At 50.1% G+C, this 23,019-nt stretch overlaps 1 protein-coding gene across 5 annotated transcripts in view; it reads left to right on the plus strand.

Annotated features, from left to right (window-relative positions):
• The window catches only part of SRRM4 (serine/arginine repetitive matrix 4), a 48,563-nt gene extending 25,960 nt beyond the window's left edge, over positions 1-22,603 (plus strand). For 3 of the 5 annotated variants that reach the window (XM_027661612.1, XM_027661614.1, XM_027661616.1), the window contains 7 exons: positions 2,523-2,609; positions 3,586-3,748; positions 12,038-12,375; positions 13,972-14,184; positions 14,442-14,552; positions 16,174-16,320; positions 16,924-22,603. In XM_027661612.1, the coding sequence (XP_027517413.1) occupies positions 2,523-2,609; positions 3,586-3,748; positions 12,038-12,375; positions 13,972-14,184; positions 14,442-14,552; positions 16,174-16,320; positions 16,924-17,188 (1,324 nt within the window). In that variant the 3' untranslated portion in view covers positions 17,189-22,603. The remainder of the gene's footprint in view (positions 1-2,522; positions 2,610-3,585; positions 3,749-12,037; positions 12,376-13,971; positions 14,185-14,441; positions 14,553-16,173; positions 16,321-16,923) is intronic. The other 2 variants (XM_027661613.1, XM_027661615.1) reach the window with 1 other exon arrangement.
• The last annotated feature ends 416 nt before the right edge of the window (positions 22,604-23,019 follow it).

The following is a 23,019-nucleotide window of genomic DNA, read 5'->3' on the forward strand; positions in this document are numbered from 1 at the left end:
GGAATGAAAAAGGGTTTGTAGAGGCTGGAGATCTTTCCTTTCCCTTTCTTTTCTGATCCCTCATTCAGTACTTTCTCTGTGTCTCGCAAGGATGTGAAGGGTCTTGTTCATCCAGTCTGGAGCAGAGACTCCAGCTTTTCTGGTGGGAGCAGCATGAGAGGATGAATTCCAATCTGCTGAAGGGGGAGGCTGGCATACTCTTACTGGGAAGGGCCTTGGCTCCTCCTGGTTTGCTGCTCTTGGAGGTCACAGTAGAGGCTACTCATGATATAAAGTACAGCCAAATATTTGAATGGAGCCTAGGGAAGAGAAAGGATTTGTTTGAAGGTGATGGAGGTTGCAAAAATCTGCTGTTGAGGTTCCCATCAGCCCTGGAGTGTTAGCAGAGCACAGTCCTATGGGGCAGATAACCAAGGGGTATGGTATAAAATGGGGTTCCTCAGGGCTGGAAGGAAGGGCTGTAAGCTGCCTCTGTTTTTAACTTCCTTCTTTGTCTTCTCCTGGCATTTGCAGCTTCTGGCTTCTCACCTGCTTTCAGAGCAAGGAAACAGTTCTGAGGCTGCACCTTGGGAACTGATCCCCTGACTGGCTTTGCTGGCACTTGGGATACTGCCTGAGCAGGCCATTTCTATTGCATACAGAAAGCCTGTCTCCTTTCTTCTACGATTTCTGTGTGTTCAGTGGCACAGACACCCTTTTTGCCCTCAAACTGAGCTGCCCTGCACCTAAAAATCACAGTGGTAAAAGAGAGGATTCCTAAGTTATCTGTAAAAGCAGGCATCTCCCCAGCCTTATGTAGCAGTACCCTACCAGTTGTGGTTAAAGCAAAGATCCAGGTCCTGCTGCTGTGCCCTGACCTCAGGGAATGAGAGCTGCTGGAACTGCTCTTTGGGGATAAACCAGACAAGGCGTTTCAGCCTCATTTTCTGCTCACAAATCAGAGCTGAGCCACTCCCGATTTCTGCAAACCTTATTGCTCCCAGGCGTGGATCAGATGGATCCCATGAGCCATCTCAGATCAGGATTTTTGCATAATCACGTTGCTTTGGTTTGTCTTCGCATCGAGCAACCGGTTATCTAAATCACACAGGACCAGTTTTTCCTCCTGAAGGGAGGGAAAACACAGTGGAGGGACCAGTGCAGAGGGTCAAGAGCAAACATGGGGATTTTCACACAGATCCACCATATGAGGGAGAGATGTTCAGTGTTGCTGATTTCAGCTGTATGGAAATAAGGAAGGTGGATCTCAAAATGTGGAGTTTTTAAAAATACAGGGTGTGAAAAGCATCAAAGGAAACAGCCAAGTGGAGTTGAAGGAATTGCTCTGGAGGTTGTCCTTTCATCTTAAAGGAGGTGCTGTAATTATTTGCTGAGCTTTTATACCGGCAGGTTGCTAAATGCTGTCCAAGCAGGCCATATTCATGCTGTCAGTGACTGCATGGTGTGGCCACGAAGCCAGGCTGTTCCCACCAGCTAACCCTCCATTAGCTTTGCCTGCTGGCACAGCCATGCCAGCCTGAGCAGATGGATGTGCTGCCAGGTCTAAAATAACTGCTGTGGTGGGCAACGGTGAGAGGGAATGGGCACAGAAGGTGGTAGGTACCCTGTCACCGATGTCACCCTGCTCTCTGCATGCAGGACTTCAGCTGTTGGCACAGGCAAGAACAGCCCTTCAGTGACAGGGCCAGGCAATCCATGAGAAACAGCCTGGATGGTGCAAAGGGAAGCACAGCAGGGCACTGGACCTGTGTCCCTGTGCATGGCTTGCTGGGGACTGTTCTCAGACCCTGTCACAAAAGGAAGCAGCAGTGACTGGGCCCCTGGCAGAAAGCAGGTAAATAGTCCTGCCCCTCCAGCAGGAGCCATGCACAGGGCAGGCTGCACTTAGGGAAGCTGTACTTTGTGTAGCAGCCATGAGAGCTGCCCACAGGACTGGCCAGATGCTCCCACCTGGAGAGGGTGGGGAAGGCTGGGCTGTTACCGAGTGTACTGTTTCACTTGGAGCTTGTCCTTCTGCATTGCTCTTTAACAAGGAGCCAGCACTACAGAGAGGGTTGGAGGTTTGTGATGGGTTGCCCGGAGGGATGGTGCTCCCTGCAAGGCTCAGCAATGGGAAGGTCTTGGGCTGTTGCCTGGCTGTTTTAGGGTAGTTTGCAGGATGAAAGGCAAGCACATAGTTCTTTAAAGTCTTGAAAGCAGAAAGGTTTGGTGCTGGCTGCTACACTCCTGCAGGCTTGTCCACAAATCTTTCCCCAGCAGGCTACAGAACCAACCTAACAGCTTGTGTGTAAAATGCTAGCATAGACCTTGGGAAGATGGCTGGCCCTAATGTCGGTGTAGCAATGAAAGGACAGAGAATTTCATGCCTGATGTTCCGTACAGTGTTTCATACACCAATCTCTGGTTTAAAACTCAGATCTCCATTCTGGTTGGAATGTTATTGACTTCAGCCTCCAGCTGCTGGCTCTTGCATCCCCCCCATCTGTTGGCCTAATGTGGGTTTTCCTTTCTGCTCCTCAAAGCTCTCGTGGGCGCACCCGGAAATCCCATCGCCATCGCCGCTGCCACTCTCGCTCGGAGAGCTCCGACTCCCCCGGCTGCCGGAGCAGGTAACGGCACCGCTCCCCGAGCTCAGGGTCCTCAACGCTTCCCTGTGGGCTCAAGGACACGATTGCCATGGCCTGCCTGAGCCACAGGCTCTCTGTGCAGAGCCACGTCCCATTCTGGTAACAGCAGTGTCACGTGCTGGGGGCTGAGCTGCTTGTGGTCTCGGCCACAGGAGGGTTTTGCCTCGGAGCAGTGGCTGCAGCTTTTTGGTCTGACAGTCACTTCTAATCCCCATGGCTGATGATCAGCCCATGACAGCTGATTCCAGCCTAGTGTCCCTTCCCCAGCCCAAGGGCTCTGTCCTGCTGATGTTCCAGGAAACCATTAAACATGGTCTTAGAAATGGAAATATATTTACCCGTGGCAATCTGTAGCCACTGTCTTTGACCTGATTAAAATCTCTGTCCTGTGGATGACAGGACCTGGGGCCCACTAAGTGGATGCCGGTGTTAGACCGAGCATCACTGCAACAGCAAGTGGTTTAAACACATCATGAGTTCATGTTTCATGTTCTCTGAAAGCACTTGAAGAACCCACCCCCACTCTCCTACTTCACTCCCTCTAAGTGCTGTGAATTTTCTTATGAAAAGCTGATGATCAGTGGGGGGAGGAATGCAATCAGTAGTTGGAGGGGTGCTCACTCAAGAGCAGAGTGTGTCTTCTCTTGGAGGTGTATCACCATAGGAACATTCTAGGCATGAAGGTACAGCTTGCCTTGAGCCACCATAAAATCATGAGCTGGAGCTAAACTCTGAAGTTAAGGTCCAAAGCCTAGATGCAATATTATTATTTTCCTTTCAAGATAGAAAAGCAAAACACCCCTTTCTTCCCATTATGACTCCGCAGAGCAGTCACGTGGGAGACATTTTCCCACACACAGTGTCCTGGCACAGAGCTGCCAAGGGTTTGTATGGAGCTGGAAACGGGCACTACTGCAATACTAAGGAATAACATTTTGGTTCTTCATGTCTTCTGGAGGCACAGAGCCAGGTCTCGGGAGGAAGGGCGTAAAATACGGCGAAGACACTCCCGGCACCATTCAAAGATCACTGCAAAGAGAAGCTCCTCTGCAGAGGTTCAGGCCAGTCAAAAAGCCAGCCAAACCCTCCCACTCTACAGCTTCCTGTCTCCTAAGGAAGTAGTAAGTATTATACGCTGTCCTTCTTTGCTTGAACTAGCCAGAGAAATCTGGGCAAGAACTCTGATATGAAATTTTTATAACTCAATTATAGTGATGTTAGACAAACTTGGTTAAACTGTATTATTAATTCATGGTGCTGTTCTCCAATGTATGTAAAGTCATTCCTTCCTTCAGCACTTTCACACTAAGGGTGGGGCTGGAGAGGGGAAAAACTTACAAGGGCTTTAGCCTATGAATAATGAATTAAGGACATTTAACAAGAAAGAAAAAAAAAAAGGTGGCCTCCAGCAAGGATATTTTACAGGAAAGTGTTTGTTATGCAGTCTTTGCTCAGCTGGATGTGGACTTAATTCACTGGTCTTCACATCCAAAAGTTTAGTCCTTCAGGGTAATAAAGGGTATCAAACATATATAAAAGGAACATTTACATTTAATGAGTTGCTGATTATTGGCAGGGGATGTTTTCTAACTATCAGGATCCTTCTAGGATCACTGTTGCTCTGGACTGACAAGCCCAGGGGCCAAATTCAGAACTTATGAGTAGCCCTCATTGATGCTAATGGGAACTGCATGTGCAGCTGAGGGTAAAATCAGAATCAGTGCCTTGGGATGTTTTTCCATATATATGGAAAGAGATGATATAATACAAGAATTGAGGGAGCAAGAGGTGGAGGGAAATATTAGCTACAGATTGATATCAGTCTTCCTTTTCCATGACACGTTTCCCATTTGTTCCTGGCAGCAGCAAAGCAGAGGTGTGATGCTCTTTGACTGTGGTGTTAGCATCAGACAGGCATTCTGGAGAGATAAATTGCTACATAGGACTGGAGGTAGTGCCGAATCTTGTACTCACGTGTGTGGATGTGTAATGCTAGAGGTGTTCTGAGTACAGAGTCCTCCAAGCCCCCAAGTGTTTTTCTCCTTCAGGCCCAGTCATCAGTTGGAAATAGCTCAGCCACACGCAGGAGCTACATCAGATATGAGAGAAATAGTGCCAGCAGGAGGAGAGACTCTACCCACACAGACAGCGTGCCCATCAAAATACACAGGGATTGTACGTGGGCACAGACAGGCACAAGCTGTCTCTCAGCATTATAGACGTGCCTATTTGCTCTCGTTATAGAGGCTCCTGAGCGTGTGGGGCCATGTGAGTCACTGCTTGGAAAGCCTTATAAGGCAGCGTGGAGAGCAGAGCCCGCACACCACACGTTGATGTGTGTGTGCAGAAAAACAAGGTATGCCACGAGTTGGGGGTGTTGCCCTCTGTCAGCTTGAGAAGGTAGGCATGAGAATGAGTTTAAGAGCTCCTCCCAACAACGAACCAGCCAAAGACTGCATCGTGTCACCAGAGTGTTGTTTGGTTCAAACTGCATATTTTACATAAATGCTTTTGAGCCTAAGCCTGGTTTTTAATTAGTACTAGGTTTTCTCTCTCTGAAGCCAGGCTCCCTGAGTCCTGTGAGGCCAACTGCCAGCTGTTCTATTTCCTGAGAAAGAGTAAACTCTAATTTAAAATTTTAAAGGCTTTAAAATGAGCTAAACTCAAGCATGCTGCACTCCCCTTTCCCCTATTTTCACCTGAGGTAAATGAGCATACAAGCTGCAGGGCAGGAAAAATCAGAGCTTGACAGTTCCAGATGCAGGGAGTGGATGCAAAGTAAAAGTCATCAGGACCCTCCTGTGTTCTTTCTAGTGAGGGTTAATAACAGAGGCAAATATTTCAGTGACTAAAAGACATCACCACTGATGCAAGCTACTCTTCTCCTTCTGTCCCCAAAAGAAATACAGTCTCCTGGGACAGCATTCAAGAGCATATTTAAGCAGTTGTTTAAATTGAACAAGTTAAGAGCTGCCCCGGAAATTTTTCTGAATAAGATCATTAAATATCATGTACTCAAAATTGGCAAGGGAAAAATGGAGACCTTAAGTCTCATTTATTAATGACTATACACAACCCTTTGATGTCTCTCCTCTTTGTGAGTTAAATGGTTGCTCTATTAATAAGCTTAGTTCTGTCAGGCTCCACTTTGAGAGCAGCCTAGATGTATTCTCGAGTGAAACTGTGCTCTTGCAGAAAATGCTGATCACATATCAAAAATAAATTACTGGAAAATAAAGGATTTTGTGGGGAAAAAAAAAAGCCAGAACTGGTATTCAAAAATGCCATGTTTCAGTCCTCTATGAGGGTTGGTTTGTCCCATTCCTCAGCCTTCCATTTGGCCTAGGCTTCCAAACCCTTACCCAGTGTCATATCTCCAAAGGAAAGCGATTGTCCAGGGAGGATCTCAACATACAGAAAAGACCCAGAGAGACAATACACAAACTCCCATGAGGTACTGCTACAGCACTTCCAAAGCACAGGGTTTGCTTTTTAAACCATTGTTTTTCTTCTGAAAATTTGATGTGCTTGGTTCTAAATTCTGCATTCCCCCTGCACCGTTTGTCTTCCTTTGTAACAAAACAGCCACAGTTTCTACCTAGGTCTACTTGAATTGATGAGGGATAAAGCACACAAAATAATGCCCTGCCCATGCTCCTACCTTGCAGCTTCTTTCCCCCTTTATGCACAAGTTGATGCACACACACATGCATGTACACATGCAGAAACACCCCAAAGTTCCCTGCTACTTTTCCTTTTGGCAGTGAATTTCCAAGCTTCTCCCTCTCTTTCTCCTTTAATCCCCTGCAGCTGCAGTAGCCACCTACTGAGCACAGGATTGTGGGTCTGTGCCTCAGCATGCAGAGGAGCTGTGGGGAATGTGCAGCATTTATTTCTGTACAGAATGCCCCTAACCTGCTGCAGACACTTCATTCCACACTGACACAGATGTAGGATGTGCCACTGTGCTTTCAGCTAGCAGTGCAATATAAATACCTGCAGGGCATGGATCTAATTGCCTTTGTTGTTCCTGATGAAGATAACTGCACAATGCATACACTTTCCTTGCCAGCTCCTTTACTTCCACTGTAACTCATTTGTGATGCCACAAATTAACACAGGCTTGAGCCAGATTTCCAGTGAGGCTCAGTGGGGTACTGCTGGTCCAAATGATGCTGTTTGTCTTTGTGCTCATGTCTGCAGGGAAGTAGAAGGGAAATGCTGTGCAGGGAGTGGGATAACCTGTGCTGGAGAGCTCAGGAAACCTTATGTCAGACCTGCATGTTGGCTTGCTGCTGCTGGTTTTGGTTTACATAGGAAAAACTATTCTTTTGAATGTTAGGCAGCATGTTTTTGACAATAAACAGGGCCCTCAAAGAGCAGAAAGGTAAAACCTTCCATAAATGTGGAAGTTGTTCTCTTCTTTCTTTTCCTGTTCTCCACTCCCAGTCAAGGGATTGAGGTTACCCCTGGTTATTGTCTGGCAAATCCACAGCCCATTGCTGGACCAGCAGCTGGGAGGAAGGACAGATGCCTGTAGCCATTGGAGGGGTGAGCATGCATCAGGTACCAAAAAAAGGTGGGAGAAGGAAAACCTTTGCTCCAAAGAAGTGCCAGCCTGGCCCAAGGTGAAGTGGGGACACCCTGGCCTGTGTCACACAACACTGGCTGCACGCCAGCAGGCAGAAAAAGGTCCTTGAAAAGGAACAAACTTTTGCCTGGCATTTTCTGGAGTTTACCCCCAGCAGTGGATTGGTGAGCCAGGCTCTCAGCAGTGTTGCTATCCAGCCCAAATAACCCAAGTTCAGAGCTTGCAGGGACAGTCCTGTCATTGCCTCCATGCTCTGGGACTCAGCTTTAGCCCCTGTGGTAGAGAAGGCCTCACCCTGAACTCTCCATCTATCCAAAAAAAAAAGGATATTTTCCCACTCAATATTCCTCAAGTCACAGATTCATAATCGTGCAGAAAGGAGTTATATTAAATTCCTACAGTATTTCTATTTTTTATGCTCAGTAAGAAGTTGGCTTTTCAGCTGGGGTGGGTTATCAGCAGAGGTGAGCCCATTTCCCCAGGTGAAAGCCTCCTCCAGCCCCCTGCCCTGGCAGGCGGAGGTACCCCAGGCCCAGCCCAGAGCCTCAATCCCCCCCAGCAGCCCCTCAGCAGGTGCTGCTCCCTGTGCCGGCGGCTCCTGGCAGATGTTTGCCGGGCCCTGGCTGAGAGCAGGGCTCACCAGGGTCATGGACACAAGTGTTTTATTCCTTTCATTAATACAATGCACAGAAAAGAAGAGCAAGGGAGACATTATGCTCCTCTGCAAAAGAAATTAACTCTGCTTTGAAGTGAGTTGCAAAACAAAGAGAAAAAAAGGCCCAAGTAAGAAATCTTCCAGCTCTAAGTGAGGCTGTGTCATGCTGGGCACTGATGGGTCTCAGTCCCTGTAGGGCTGAGAAAATGTGTAGTCATCTCTCACCCTGGGCCTGTCTGTGGCACAGTAAATGGAGTTGTTCAGTTTAATTGGAAGATGAGCAGTGATTGTATTTTTCTAACCTATTAGATCTTGCTGCCTCTTGGTCTGGGACTGCACTCAAAATTACAGTCTGGAATAAGAGTGAGGGCCTCATTTCTCTCCCCCTTCATCTTGATTAAATCATTATTTGAAACAGAAAAATCCAATAAATACATATCTTGGGTTCCCTTGAGGGCAGTGGTAGGTTCCCTGCTGAAAGCAGGGAAGCAAAGGAGGAAGCAAAGTTCATGAGATTATTTAATTACTTATTAGAGAGGGGGAGTGAAAATCCAAATGTTCACATAGAGAGAATTAGGTTTGTGAAAGAGCAGAATCTTCTAAGACACCCTAGAAAAATAAAAAGCCATTAGAATTCAGAATAACACAGAACAGTGTGATTCAACTGAGCTTTGTGCAGTGTTTTTAGACGTAGCATTCTGTCTCCATCCTGGGTGGCAGGCATGACTTTCAGAAGCAGTAAAACGGGACCAGAAGCAAAGCTGAGGTCATCAGATGGGGACTGGGGGGAACTGGTCTGAGCAGGCAGGCAAGCTGAGCACCTGAGACTTGTCCTGGCTCTTGCTGCAGGACAACATCCCCCTTAGAGCCTGCAGAAAGCTACTGGCTACAGCCTGATACCCCAAGGTGGTGAGGCTGGGAGGCTGCTGTGTCCCCCCAGTGCCTCCCCTGCCCCATCCAGACCCTCCAGCTGTCACACAGACTACGTGTGAGATATGGATGTGTGATATGTGGATATGTGTAAAAACTGCATATTTCACTCATATCCTCATGTTGCCTCTTCCTGGAGTGTTGCTGCCACAGATGTTGAGCTATGGAGAAGCTTGTTGATGCCCCCAGTCATTTGACAGATTTTTGTGATGTGCTGACAGCAGTTGCTGCTTTTGAAGGTAGACTTCAACCAAGGATCCCACGTCCCAGAGTCAGTCTGAAAATCTATTTTAGAAATGCCAAGAAACTGCTGCATTTCTTGGGTGAAATAATGGCCTTTTGGTTTAGACTGGGAAGGAACAGAAGGAAGGTGTTTGCACATGTGATACTGGGGTCAGTGTCCCTTGGAGCAGCCCTGTGCCCGCTCCAGGCTTTTCCTGCTGCTGCATCTGGGGAGTACCTCACATGGTGTTTTTATGCCTGTAAATGGAAGGTGATGAAAAAGCTGCTTATCTCTGGGTTAGGGTTTGCTCTAAAGCAAACCATAGCCCATCTTTTAAAAAAATATGTTTGCCAGGTTTGAAAGCACAGTTCTGTATCTTCTGGGGAGAGTCCAGTGGTCCAGATCTCTTTGGGCTCTGGATGTGACATTAGGGTTTCACAAAGAGTTGGTGAAAAGCAGAGCTGGGTATCTGGCTTTCCTATGCTCCTTTGACATTCCAATTTCTGCTGGAGCTGTAAGGACGGGTAGAGAAGTGCTAGAGCTGAGAAAGAAGCAAGAAGCAGCACCAGATGCTGAAATGAGGACTTGTAATGTGTGTCTCTTCTTAGTTGGGAACACCTGGGAGATGTTTCTGTGTTGAAGGTGCAAGCTGGCTAGTGAAGAAGGATCACTTCATTTCCCATGTGTGCTACTGGGGTTCCTGATGCCTCAGAGTTGGGACTGAGCATAACTTAGAAGTTAGTGTGGAATGAGGGAGTCCCCAGCTCCAGTAGGGATTTGCTGGGATGAACTAATTTTTGTCTCTTATCCCAGAAGTAGTAATGTCTCTCCCTGGCAACACAGGAAGTACTTGGAGATCTTCCAGCTCCAGATGTTTTCAGAGCATGAGATTGTTGTGGGAAGCCACCATTCCACTGGCCATGCTGAGACCTGCTGTGTGTGTTGGTAGCTCTGCTCTGGTTCAGCACCTGTGTCTGAGTCAGCTGTCCTTGCCCCAGTTAGCACCTCTTGAAGTAGGTTGAGGGCAGCCCTTCCCAGGGACATGGGCAGGAGGGTGGATGTGCAGGCACCATCTGATGGGATGAAGGAGCTCCATGTAAAACGTGACACAGGCTGAGTGTCTGCAGCCCCTCTGAGGGTGAGAAAGCCAGGGGGTCCAAGGGTAACCTCTCCAAAGGGGCTGGCTCTGTCTCTGCTGTGTGATAGCTGATCCAGGTCTCCTCTGCTTTTCTTGGCTCAGAACACCTCAGATTGGTGAGGGCATGACCCAGGTCCCCAGTGTGGACAGCAGGGCATAGAGGGGGGTATTGTGTGCCCAGAGTGTGGCATGAGGTGTTTGAAGGAGCATAGCTTGCTGGGAACATATTGGAGGACTATCAAGAGTGGGGAGCACCAAACCTGTGTGTCCACACTCTAAGGACCCTGGACCAAACCTCATGGGTGGGAATGAGGAGAGCAGAGCTTCTGAGTGAAAGAGGAGGAGGCCACATGAGAACGCAGATGTGCCGGGTCTGTGTTTGGCCCTAACTGTCACCCCACTGCAAGGGCAGGTGTTAGCACTAACATAGCCCCACTCCAGTGCTGGTACATCCCTGGACCAGCTTAGGTAAATGCTAGTGGAGTTAAAACTGAACTATAAAATGCTGAAATGATGTAAATCCCCTTGGTGATGCTCAGGGTTCCAGAAAACAGCCTTCCCCAGGGAAGCCTATGTGAGTTTGAGGTCCTTGCTGGCCCTGCTCTGTTCAGCAATCCACCAAAACTCAGCCAGGGTATGGCTGGACCCCCACGCAGAGACTGGCCAGGAGCAGGGTTTTCCTCCTTTATTTTTTTTTCCTTCTTCCCTCACTTGATTTCCCTTTGCCACTTCCATAAAACCCAAGGGGATTTAGTACAAGCTGCGACTTTTCATCACAAGCCATCAGCCTCCAGGAACGGGCTGGGCAGACTCATTTTAAAGCAGAAGGAAACAAAAATTAATAATAAGGGAGACAAGCGAGCAGACAAAAAGCAGTCGTGACATTTGTGTAGAGGAGGCAGCAAACAGTTGGCAGTGTGGATTGAAGAGAGGGTTTATGTTTTTTTCATGTAATTTGAGACTCTAATGATGGACTTATGTTGCCCGCTCTTCCTTTTTTCTTACACCTTACCTACTAAAGGAGGAGTTCTTGATGGGTAAGTGGATGCTATCCGCAAGACACCAGGGAATTTATTAGAGGTCACTTGAGCGCATTAGCTATATCTTCTTCAGGGGGTAAAAAAAAGCACACAAACAAGTATCTGTCTACCTTTTATTTCCAAAGGGATTTTTCTTTTTTTTTTACCCTCACCCTCTTTTTTCTTTTTTTTTTCTTTTTTTTTCCTTTTTTATTTCAAAGTGATAAGCTTGTTTATTTGCCAGTTTTTACTTTGTGCAGAAGCCCTTAATTTGATTTGGTTTGGTTTTTTGTTGCTTATTTTAGTGACATTCGTTCAGCCGCTTTATTAAGGAAGCTTAAAAAATTCACTCATTTAAGATTTTATTTCTTTTTTTCTTTGCAAGGATTATGTAGATTTTGTATGTATATATACCCCCTTTTTTTTTTTTCTCCCCTCTTTAAGGTTAAATAAGGGCTTTGTCCTCTGTTATATTTTTTTTTTATTTAGTTAGTTAGTTATTTTGATTCTTTGGTTGCCCGCTTACTTTGTTGAACTTTTTTGTTTAACATGAATCGCATGCTGATACTCTTTGCATGATCTCTAAATCTTCCCATTATCATAGCAGGGGGAAAAGAAGTTTCTTCTTACTGTGGATTTCTTTTAGGGATATGTGCTTTTGTTTTCTTCTCCTTTCTTCTTTTTCTTTCTTTCTTTCTTTGTTTCTTTTCTTTCCTTTCTTTTTGTTTCAGTGCATCATGATGGTAAAATTTCTGGGTTTATTTATAAAAAAAAAAAAAAGCAAAGTAAAACAAAAAAACAACCCCCCCCAAAAAAACCATTCAAACAATGCCAAATGGCTTTTTTGCTTTCAGATCTCTCAGTCAGGGTCTTCTGCTGACCTCTTTACCAAAACAGACAGCCCACCTGGCAACCTAGCCCGCCAGAACGGAGAGTATCATGAATATGACTCAGGAAACGATACTTCCTCCCCTCCCTCCACTCAAACGAGCTCATCCAGGTCAAAGGACAGCCAGGAGAAAAGAAGTCTAGTCCATGATGGCTTTGGCCATGCCTTCTCGTCCGGGAAGCCCAAACTGGCCAACAGCGATAACAGCTCTGATTCAGGAAATTCCTTCACCAGTTGTTTTTCCCAGACCAAGGGAACAGCTTTGGAAAATCTGTCTCCAGATGCCCAGGGACAAGACCGAAGGTCAGTGATTACCGGTAGCTGCTGCTGGCAGCCAAATACCTGGTGCGTTGTTGCTCTGTATCTCCCGCCCGCTCGCCAGCTGCTGTGGTGAGCCAGCAGGGAGGTGTCTGTGGTCTGGAGGCAGGCAGATACCAATCACACCCACGGTCTTGCCAGTCTGGAGTCCAGAACGCAGCAAGGACCAGTATTGTAGCCTGAGGAGGGAGATAAAACCCAGCCATAACATCCCTGGGCTTTGCTTGCGCCGGTGCTTCTGGCTTTAGTGTGGTTAACACAGAGTTTAGGCCTGGGCCAGACTGTGTCCAGAGCACATTCCTGCTCAGCTGGGCATGGCACATCAAAGAAAAGTTTCACTGGCCTTTCTGGGAACAATCTGAAAGGGGCATCTGGGGATTGACGTGCTACTTCTCCCACTCTGCCTACTGAGGGGAAGGGAAGTAGGATTTGTTTTCACTAAAACCATTATGGGCTGTTCTTTCACCTGTCCAATGAAGCAAACCCAACCTGCCCCCTTCCCAGCTCATCCAGGACTGGTCCAGGGTGAAATGATAGATCTCCTGCTGGTGGAGAGCACGGGGAGGGGCAAGTACCTCGCTGGCTGCAGGGTAACACAGCAGCAGCACTGGGGCCACAGGGCATCCAGGCTTGGGCAGGAGTCAAACCACCACCCAGTGCAACAGGTCATCCTCAGGAGAGGGGAGTAGCTGCCAGCCTCCAACACTACCTCCCATTCCTGGAGATTTGCCAGGGGATGTTGGGGATGAGGACACTGAAACTTGGTGGCTGGTACTCAAGGCTGTGCTCAGGCAGTGGTGTTAGGGAACTGTTCCAGCTCAGGCCCTTGGGTCCTAAAGGCTGGAAGTTAGAGCCAGGATACGATCTGGGAGTGGGAGCCAGGGGAATGGGTGTTAGGAAGAACAAGCTTCGTTTTTCAGTCAGAGGGTAAAATTTTAGGGCTGTATGTACTTATCACATTGTGACTCCAGTGGGATAACTCTGCCTTCACATGGGTGGAGCTGGGATTGCAGCTGGCCCTGGCTGCTGGGAGGCTGCCTGGCTGCTGGGCTCTTGACCCCAGTTGATTCCCTGCGCACTTCTGGGCCTGGAAGAGGAGGAATCCACACAGTGCTGTCCAAAGGCAACAGGACATGCCTGCTCAGTGTCCACTGATGCTGCTCCACAGCCAGGCTGGAGCAGAGCCCCCTGCCCTGCCATGCTCTGCCTTTCCCTCACTCCAGCACTTCTCACCTCACTCCCTGCCCAGAACCTGCACTGCTCACTGGCCTGACCCAGGCTCTGCCAGCCAGATGCCTCTGGTGTGTTGGGCACGGGGCAGATGAGCTGCTCCTTGTGCCACCTGAGACCTCTTCCACAGCCCTTCCCTGGCACAGCCCAGAGGGTGAGCTCTTGGACTCTGACCCACACACATGGGGTTTCCTGCAACAGCAGCCTGGGGAGCCAAGGGGTCTTTTTTACCCCCAGCTGGGGAATGGGAGGATGGGAGTATTTGTTTACTGGAGTGTGGTGCTCCCCTCAGCCAGGGACCAGTCCCAGTTCAGCCACAGCTTCAAGGAGTGTCCAAACATCTGTTCACAGAGGGTGCCTGTCCTTGTGTCTCAGTTCTTCGGAGGAGAAGAAGCGAAACTTGCCTCCGTCCCCAACCCACAGCTCCCCTCTCAGGCCATGCTCCCGCAGCGCGTCCTACACCAGCACGGGCAGATCCTCCCCCGGCTCCAGCCGCTCCCGCTCCTCACACCACAAGGCCTCTCCCAGGTACTCCCGAAGCAGGTCCTGCTCTTCGGGAAAGAGGTAAGGACAGCTGAAATGGCTGTCTCTGTGACCCTGGGCGATGTCTGACCCTTGTTGGCTGGCAGGCTCCTTACAGGGGGAGGTGTGAGAGTTTGGGGGGTGCCTGGGGATCCGCAAGGCTTGGATCTGGCTCACAGAGCTGAGCTGAGCCCGTGAAATATGGGACATCTCTTCCCCCTCACCCAGGTTTGGAGTAGTCTCGTACAGCCTCAGCCTTCAGCCTCTTTAACTCTTTTATGTTTCTTTCCTATCTCCAGGTCTTCCTCACGTTCCCCCAGCTATTCCTCCAAATCCTGCAAAAAAAGTCCTGGGAGTAGGAGTTCAAGGCCTCGTCGGAGCCCCAGTTACTCCCGCTACAGCCGTAGCAGGTACAGCTCTCTACTCATGTGATATCTGCTGCCTCAAGCTTTCCCACTGCCTCCATCACTTGGTTGGACTCCAGCATACCTCCTGGTTCTTCCCAGCCCCAGACTGCTCCCTCAGCTTCCCCACTGGGTGCTCTAGTCCTCAGCACTGTGGTGAAAGGGAGCAGAGGGTCATGCAGAAAGTCATATGGCAGTATATTGGCCCTCAGTCCAGTGGAGATTTCTCACCATTTATTGCCCCTGAGGTGCTGTTGCAGAGGGAAGAGCCCAGAGATGAGCTGTGGAAAAAATGGATTTTCTGGAGCCTAGGACTGCCTGGCATTGATTCAGGAGGATTTCACACAAAGCACTTTTGGGGGTGGGTTGCTGGGAAGGAGACCTGTTTTATCCTTCGCCTTGAAGCATCATGGTCACAGTCAGAGCATGTGGCAGGTGAAGTGGCTGTCCCTCAGCTCCGAGCCCTTGAAGGGGACAGCTGTGCAGCCAGGAGTGCACAGATGGCTGCTCTGCTCAGTGGTGTGTGCCACGGCCTCATCCCAGTGGGAGATGCCTCATGGGAAAACCCAGGGAGTGCCCCTCTCTGTCATGCTGGTGCGAATGGTGGGCAGAGCATGAGGCTCTGTCTGGGTCTCCCCACCCAGGAGAGGAGCTCGTGTCAGACAGGGATCTGACTGCAGCAGGGAATGACACTGCTTTTCAGAGTCACGGCTCTGCCAAAGATTGTCAGGCCCTGGGAAGTGCCCCTGTTGCTGGGGCAGATGCCAGGTACCCTTGGGCTAGCACTCACAGCCCTGCAGAGGGAAACACGGTCCAGGCACTCTCTGTTCCCTCCACACTCCTTAGAAAACACACATCTCCAGCTCAGTCCTAGAGATGCCTTTGGGCAGGTTTTTCTGGTATCATCACTGCTGCTGTGAACATTTTGCACCCTTAAAATCATACATTCCCAAGGTCGATTCTTGCAAGCTGTGACAATCCCTGTGCTACTGAGGAGAACATTTCTTGCATGGAAGGATCAGGCAGGCTCTTGACCTGTAACGTGTTGCTTTGCAGATGGCACTGAGCGGGGTGTATGAAATCAGCCACGCTCCACAGAAGGGCCTGTACTGGCGTGTACGGGAATTTAACAAAAGAGAAAACCATAGCAACACGGGCACTCCTTCTGGCGAGGCGTGAGGAGCCCTGCAGGGATTCGGGGCCGGGGCCTTCGGCTCACATGGGGCCTGCTGGCAGGGCTGTTCCTGCTGGCAGGGCTGTTCCTGCTGGCAGGGCTGTGAGTGCCAGCTCCAGCAGCATGGCCAACAAGAGCAATTTTACAGAGCTAAATACAGAGCACACCCACAGACACAGGTCCCTGTAAGCCATCTTAGCTTGGCAGTGCAGAGCCACTGTAAGACACTGCTGGAACACCCAGACACAATCAGTGGTGTCCATCTGTCCAGCCAGATGAGTGTCTCTCTGTCCAGCTACATGAGAGCTCAGGGCTGATGCCACCAGAAACACTTAGAGTGGTCCCTTTTGGACATGAGTGCCCTCCACTCAATGGATCATTGCCTCCACATCCCAAATCCACCCACAAATTTGTCACCCAGCAGTGACAGTTCACAACCGGTGCCTTCCCCAGGGACCGTGAGCGAGAGCACAAGTACAGCTCCAGTGAGAAGGAGTCGCACCGGGAGCGTGACCGGCAGCGTCGGCGCCGCTCCTACTCCCCCCTGAGGAAGCGCCGGAGGGACTCTCCCAGCCACCTCGAAGCTCGGCGCATCACAAGGTGAGGGGATGCTGCCCCATCCTTCGCACACGGGCTCAGCCGGCGCTTCCCAGGGGGATGTGGGCTGTCCTTGGGTCCCGGCCCTTGCCAGAGGAAGTTTCTCAGGTTTCCCTGAGCCTGATCAGCAGGCCCTTCCACCCCTCCCAGAGCTTGGGGATTTCTAGCTAGAGGCAGAGGGAGGTTTGGAGGGAGGGTGTCTCATTTACAACAGCTGAAGGAAAAAGGATGCAGTCAGGGTAGGGACTCAGGTGCCAGGAGCATCTCCTCACAGGTTTTTATTTCATCCTTCCCTGTGGTAGATGTCCCACGCTGCAGAAAGGCAAATATTGACTCCAACGTTCATGCTCAGGGCTCTTTGGGACAACATCAAGCAGAGCCGTGCCTCGCCTCAGATTTCATGTTTGGGATGTTCCCCAGGGCTGTGGGTGTGGGTGGTTTGAATCCCAAGGCCCATCAGCTACCTGATCTTTTCCTTCTTTTTCTTTTAAGCAAACACATTCACATTTCTGGGAGTGTTGTGCAGAGCGAACAGTGCTTTTTGGGGATTTTGGCAGTAAATCTGTCCTTGTGTTGCTGGTAACCCGTGTCCCTCTGTCCCCACAGTGCCCGCAAACGCCCCATCCCCTACTACCGTCCCAGCCCCTCCTCCTCCAGCAGTGCCAGCAGCTATTCCTCCTGGTACAGCAGCTTCAGCCGCTCCCCGAGCCGAAGCCGGAGCTACTCCAGCTACCGGACGAGCCGGAGCCGAAGCTGGAGCAGCAGCAGCGCCGAGGGCAGGAGCCGCAGCCGGAGTTCGGGCCCCAGGAGCAGCCGCAGCAGGAGCAGGAGCTATGACTCAGGAGCCAGCTCCGACAGCCTGCGTCGTTAGGGAGTGCCGCTGGTGGCTGACACCGTGTGCCGGCGGCACCTCCAGATTCCTGGCATTCTCCGCTTCCTTCCCACCTACCTGGCCATCGATAGCAATCATCCCCGATACTGATGTGGTGGCAGTGCCGGGTCCCCCTTCCCCGGTTCAGAGTAAGAGCCCTGGAGCGCCTGATGCAGCCCCTTCGTTCTGCCATGGAGTGGGTGGATCAGTCCCAGCTCCCTGTGCCAGGGCTGGAAGAAGGGTCGGTGCTTTACAGAGGGTCTGTCACAACAGACCTGCTCCATCCTCCCTGATGCTCCCGTCTCTCCATCGCTGCCACTCTCCAAAGCACTACCAGCTGTTCCAAAGGAAAGAACTCAGCTCCAGGAACCAACAAATTAACTTCTCTTGGAGGAAGAGACCCAGTTAGGGAGGAGTTTTCTGGAAAGCTGCTGAGATGAGGGGAGTGACCTGTCCCCACCAAGGCAAATATCAGGTCCTTTGGGTCTCTCCTCCAGAGTAGCTGCCCATTCTGTAAGCAGGCCTTTTCCATAAGAAAATATTTATTTATTGCCACTCAGCCAGGCCCTGCTATAAATAGAAGGTTAGAAATCCCTCCTGACGTTATTTCCAGGGAAAAAAAGGGCTGTTTGCTCTTTCTCCTGCCCTTTCCTATGAAGTAACCACACCTTTTCCAGGGTTGTTTTATCCCCCCAGTGCTGACTTGCTTGCAAGCAGCCTGCTGAGGTCTGAAGCAGACATGGGGCTGGTGGGGTACAAGGCAGAGGGGAGCTGCTGCCATGCTGCACTCCGAGGGTCAGGCAATGGCATGGGAGACAAGGGGCCACGTGGTTCCCTTCCTGGAGGAAGCCTCGTGCAGTTTGGGTTCAGGTTTTTCTAAAGGGAGCGTTGCCCTTGGAGTGGAACTGTAGGGAAGTGTGGAGACAGCCTGGTTGTGGGGTACAGTGAGAGCACACAGGGTTAAAAGGGCATTGCATGAACCAGGGGACCCCAAATTCCTTTCCTGAAACACGCAGTAGTTTTAAGCAGGATTTCAGGAAACCATTTCTCCTTGAGCCCCTCAGGCTGCCCTGAGGCAGGACCAGCAGCACAGTAGTGCTGGTGCCAGGCTGCAGCAGGGTTTACTGGTGGCCCAGTTTGTCACCAGGAGGCCAGAGCAGTGCAAGGGGACAGGAAGGGCCCCCCACTAATTGCCTGTTTTTCCAGGGAGCCGCAGGCAGTGGCAGGAGGGCCCTGCCTGCCCGGCCTCCCTGGGCCCTAGGGTTTTGTCTCCCTGCCAGCCCAGCTGCCTGCGCAATTACTGTGTTTTGCTGGGTAACAAAGGCTGCTCCCAGCACAGGCTGAGCTGGTGCTGAGGAGTTTATTTCTCTTACAACACCTGGGTGCTTAGAGACGCTAATTTGGACTTCCCACCCTCCCTTTTTCCATCCCCTCCCCTTCCATCCTGCCTGATTATTAACGAGTTTGGGCTTAATGAGTCAAGGAGGTGTGTTGTTTAAATGTCACAGAAAAGGGCTGAGTGGAGCCACCTTCTGCGGGAGGAGAAGAGGGGGTAGAAAGGAATGCAACCCTCCCCCATCTAAAGAGTTACCTACAGCCCCCCCAGTGCCGCTGGCAGCAGGAAAAGGGCCAAAGCAGCAAGTGGAAGAAAGCCAAGTGCCATGAGGTGTTGTGGTGGAGATGGATGATCGCCTCAGCAAGCCTAAAAACCTGTTACCTGTTGAAAAGTACAGCAGTGAGGGCTGGAATTCCACCTGGGTGGTACAAGGGGAAGTTTTATGCCAGGAGTCTCTTTCCCCGTATCCTTCCTACTGCTGGTTCCCCTTGTCCTGTGCCTTCAACACCCAAAGTCTCCCCTTTTCCCAGACCCTGATCCCCAGCCTTGCTCTCTGTAGCTAATGTTAGGATGAGGATGGCTGAGGCAGAGAGGTGGGCACTGGTGTAGTTGGTGGTTTCGTAGGGACATATCTGTCTCCTGGGACGACACTTTCTAGGACAGAGAGAGAAGCATTCCTTGTAGGGCTGAGCCAATGCTCCAGGGCTGTGGTTGAAGGATCAAAGACAGGGTGTTCTTGCATTGGGGTGCCACTGCCTTCCCTCCTGTGCTGGCCCTGACAGTGGCCCCTTGCCCACCTTCTGCAGTGAGCTCCCTCTCAAAAGGGCTGAAAACCTCACACTTCTTCCCCAAAGAGTCTTTCCCAGTCTGATGCTGAAATACCCTGTCCTTCTGCTCCCAGGGAAGATCCAAAGGCAGTGATGGGAGCTCCGATCCCAGCTTTACCAATGTTTCAGGAGCAGCCTCCTGCCCCTTGGCACCCCGTAACCCACACATGCAGCTGTAGCAAGGAAGCAGCGAGCCAGAAGATCCAAAATTAAGAAGGAAAAGAGGAGGGGCTTTGTGCAACTGGTGTAAATACCAAACACACATCGTGGCTGGGGTCGGACAATGGAAGCACCACACCAGGATCAGCAGCATCCACTCACCATGGGACAGGAGATGACCCTGGGGGTTGCACAGGGCTCTCAAACCTGTCCAGCTGATCCATGTTTCAAGGACTGCATCTGCCTGGACAGTCCACGGCAGCTAAACGTTCCTGGGGTTTCCCAAGCAGACTTGCATTGGATTAAACCTCCTAAATTATTTATTTATTTATTAACTATTATTATTATTATTATTATTCTATTTTTAATTCTATGTCAGAATGGATGCAAGTGGTCGCCGTTACCAGTATTTATTTCTTCTTTTTTTTTTTTTGAACATTAAGTTATTTTCAGATTTGTTTGTTTGTTTGTTTGAATGTATCCATGCTGCCGGTCTCATGTAAATGTTTACAGCTCTGGCCCCTCTTGCTGAGGTGGCTGGAGGAGTGACAGTCACTCCTGCTGCCAACGTGTCCCTTTGTGCTCTCTGGAGCAGGGCGGACAGAGGGACGCAGGGGCAGAGCTGTGTGTTTTCACGTTAAAATCTAGGGTCTCTCATTAGATTTGTGCAGGAATGTGACGGATGTGAGCATACAGACGGGTGTAGGAGCTGACAGAGGTGATGGCGAGGGTCTGCCGGCCGGCTGAGCCCCGGGGTGTTGGCAGTGCTGCGAGGGGAAGTGTCTCCCGGGCCGTGCTCGCACCGGCCGGGTGCCAGTTGGCTGCTGCGCTGTTTCCCTTGGCTCCGCAGCCGGTGCTCAACCCGAAACCAATCTGCTCCACAGAGGCACTGCTGGTTTCCCTGGGAGGATGCCGTCGCCAGGACTCCCCTGCTGTGTTTATCCCTGCGCAGTGACCCACCCATGGGAAAACTAAAGAAATGAGACTGTGAGAGACTGATCCCTGCGGAAGGTCCTTGCAAAATCCAGTCTGTGTGTGTGTATGTATGTATGTGCACATGTGCATATGCATATGAGTTTCCTTTGGTCATGGTATTTATTTTTTAACTTATTTAAGATTTTTAGTACAACCTGGAACATCACCCTCCCTTGTCAGTGGACAACTGGGGTTTCTGTGAGTTTGTGTGAAGCCCGTGAGCTTTTCTGTCTCTGTGCCTTTTGCCAGTGCTTTTTTTTCCTTTTTTTTTTTTTTAATTCTCTCATTTGTTGCTTTTATGGATTTTTGCTCTGAGTCCAACATCTCAGATTGCTGCAGGTGCTCTCTGCAAAGAGCAAGTTCATCTGGTGGAAAAGCAACTTGGTCATTTTGATGTTGTTGAATCGCTGCTCACCTGTGGTCGGACACACAAGGGATGTCCAAGGCTGGCCATAGCATCAGGAAAATGCTGGGAAGCAAAGATAAGGGATGTTTCAAAGCACTGTTCTGTTCGTTCTTTTCTTCATGGCTTACAGCACTCAGCTGAGCTTTGCTTTATGTTGACTGCAACTTTCTCAATGTTTTTGTTGTTTTGGGGACTGAATTTGTACCAAATTTGTCTGCAACAGCCAATCACTCTTATTTTGCTATGCATTGTACATATATTGAACAGGCTGAGAGGACTTGGCCTCTATTTAATATTTATTTCTTCTATTTATTGAGCATTAATTTAAAAAAGCTATTTGGGCCATGCCGTTGGGTCTATGAAGGTAGGAGCCTTTGAGGTGTTGCCATATATGTTGGAGAGCAACAGGCAAATTGGGCTCATTTGGACTTCACCATCCCTGATTTAGGGAAGAACCTCATTGTGATAGAGAGGGGCAAGGCAGCTGAAAATTCTCCATCTCCCTGGACCAGCTCCTGTTGACAAATCACATCCCCCTGGAAAGGTGCAGGGCATTCAGAGGTGACAGGCCAGCTCTTGTGGAGGAATAACCCTGCTCCTTTTCCTCTGCCATATGGAATAGGGCTGCCTGGATCACCAAAGATCCCTGGAGATCTCTGATCTCCCACTGCTGGTCCCCTCTTCCCTCTGGGAGAGAAGAATACTTGTCACCTTTGCACTGACGATGAGGAAGAGGATAGGGTTGAAGTGACTGGCTGTGGTCTCTACCAGGAAGGTGGGATGTCCACACTGCCCCATCCTGAGACCTTTGTGCCATGTCCTGCTTTTCCCCCTTCCCTGAGCTTTGTGCCAGAACCAGTAGCTTTGCCCAGGTGGGAGCTCAGGAAAGGTGGCCAGGGCAGGACTGGGGAGGTCTCTGCTGTTTTTCCAACACAAGCAGAGCTTGCTGCAGGAATCCTCCTCCAGCTTTAGAAAGAGCATGGGACATGCTAAAAATCACGATCTGCCCCAGCGTCCTCTTTCCCCGAGTGGGAGGTGTTTGTGCTCCATGGGCAGAGATGCCTGTGGTGGTGGAGTGTGGACGTGGCTCTGGCATTGATACGTGCCCAGTGCTGGGCTGTTCCCAGGGAGCTGGCTGGGAGCTGCCAGGTGCTCAGCCTTGGGGCAATTGGGATATTGGTCTGAGAAAGGGACGGATTCAGGTGCCTAAGTGAAGACTTTGCCCTGTAGTGTCCAGTGGGGTTTTATTACCTCTTTACCAGAGAACAAATAATTCTCATGACTTTGCTGCTACCTGGAAGTTTGCACATGACTGGGAGGGTCTCTGAAGCACTGGTACATCTGCTGTTGTAGCAACAGCATTGTGGTCAAGCATTCCAACTTTTGGGCTACTGCCTAAAGAAAACCACCCTGATCCTCACAGGCCTGGGACAGCTCTCTGCCTTCAAAACCCAGGGAATGAGAAGATCTAGAACAAAAGCCAAGGCATGAGAAAAGCCGCGAGGGAAACGGTGTCTCTGTTTTCTTGCCCGTTGGTCGATTCCACACCAAATGACATTGGTGCATCTGTTTGTTTGAGTTCGTTGTAAAGCTCCCCTTGCTCTCCATCGACATGTGTTCTGTATCCTTTAGTCTTCCTGGGTGTTTGAGTTGTTAGCCTGGTTAGAAAAAGGTTCCAATAAAGGTTCGGACAGTATTTCCTTTGCATCACAGCCCCGTTTGTCGTGTTCCTTTTGGATCCAACTGCGCACGGTGGGATATTTTGGGTTGTTTCAGCTGCTCCACAGGGAAGGGCATGTGCCTCCACTCCCAGCTGCTGAGGACTGGCTCCTCAGGGCACTGGCTGAAGAAAAAAAAGTTGTGGGTTAGTATTTCTGGCAGCTCTCCTTTCCCTGCTGGGCCAGGCTTCTGCTGCCCTTTGCCAGGCACTTTGGATCCCCCCACCCTATTCAGGCATGGGAAGTCCAAGCCAGAAATCCATCCATCTCTCTATGGAGGTCACTGCTGGGCTCAACACTGCTCTCCTTGGGGCTGTGCCTTTCCCTGCTTGCACAGCTCTTACTCCAAGCCCTGCACAGAGCTCCTGCCACGGTCACCTTCTTGCCAGGAGGCAGAGGCAACTGGGATT

Source organism: Corapipo altera, unplaced genomic scaffold (genome assembly GCF_003945725.1).
Source record: "Corapipo altera isolate COAL_440 unplaced genomic scaffold, ASM394572v1 150, whole genome shotgun sequence".
Classification (NCBI taxonomy): Eukaryota; Metazoa; Chordata; class Aves; order Passeriformes; family Pipridae; genus Corapipo; species Corapipo altera.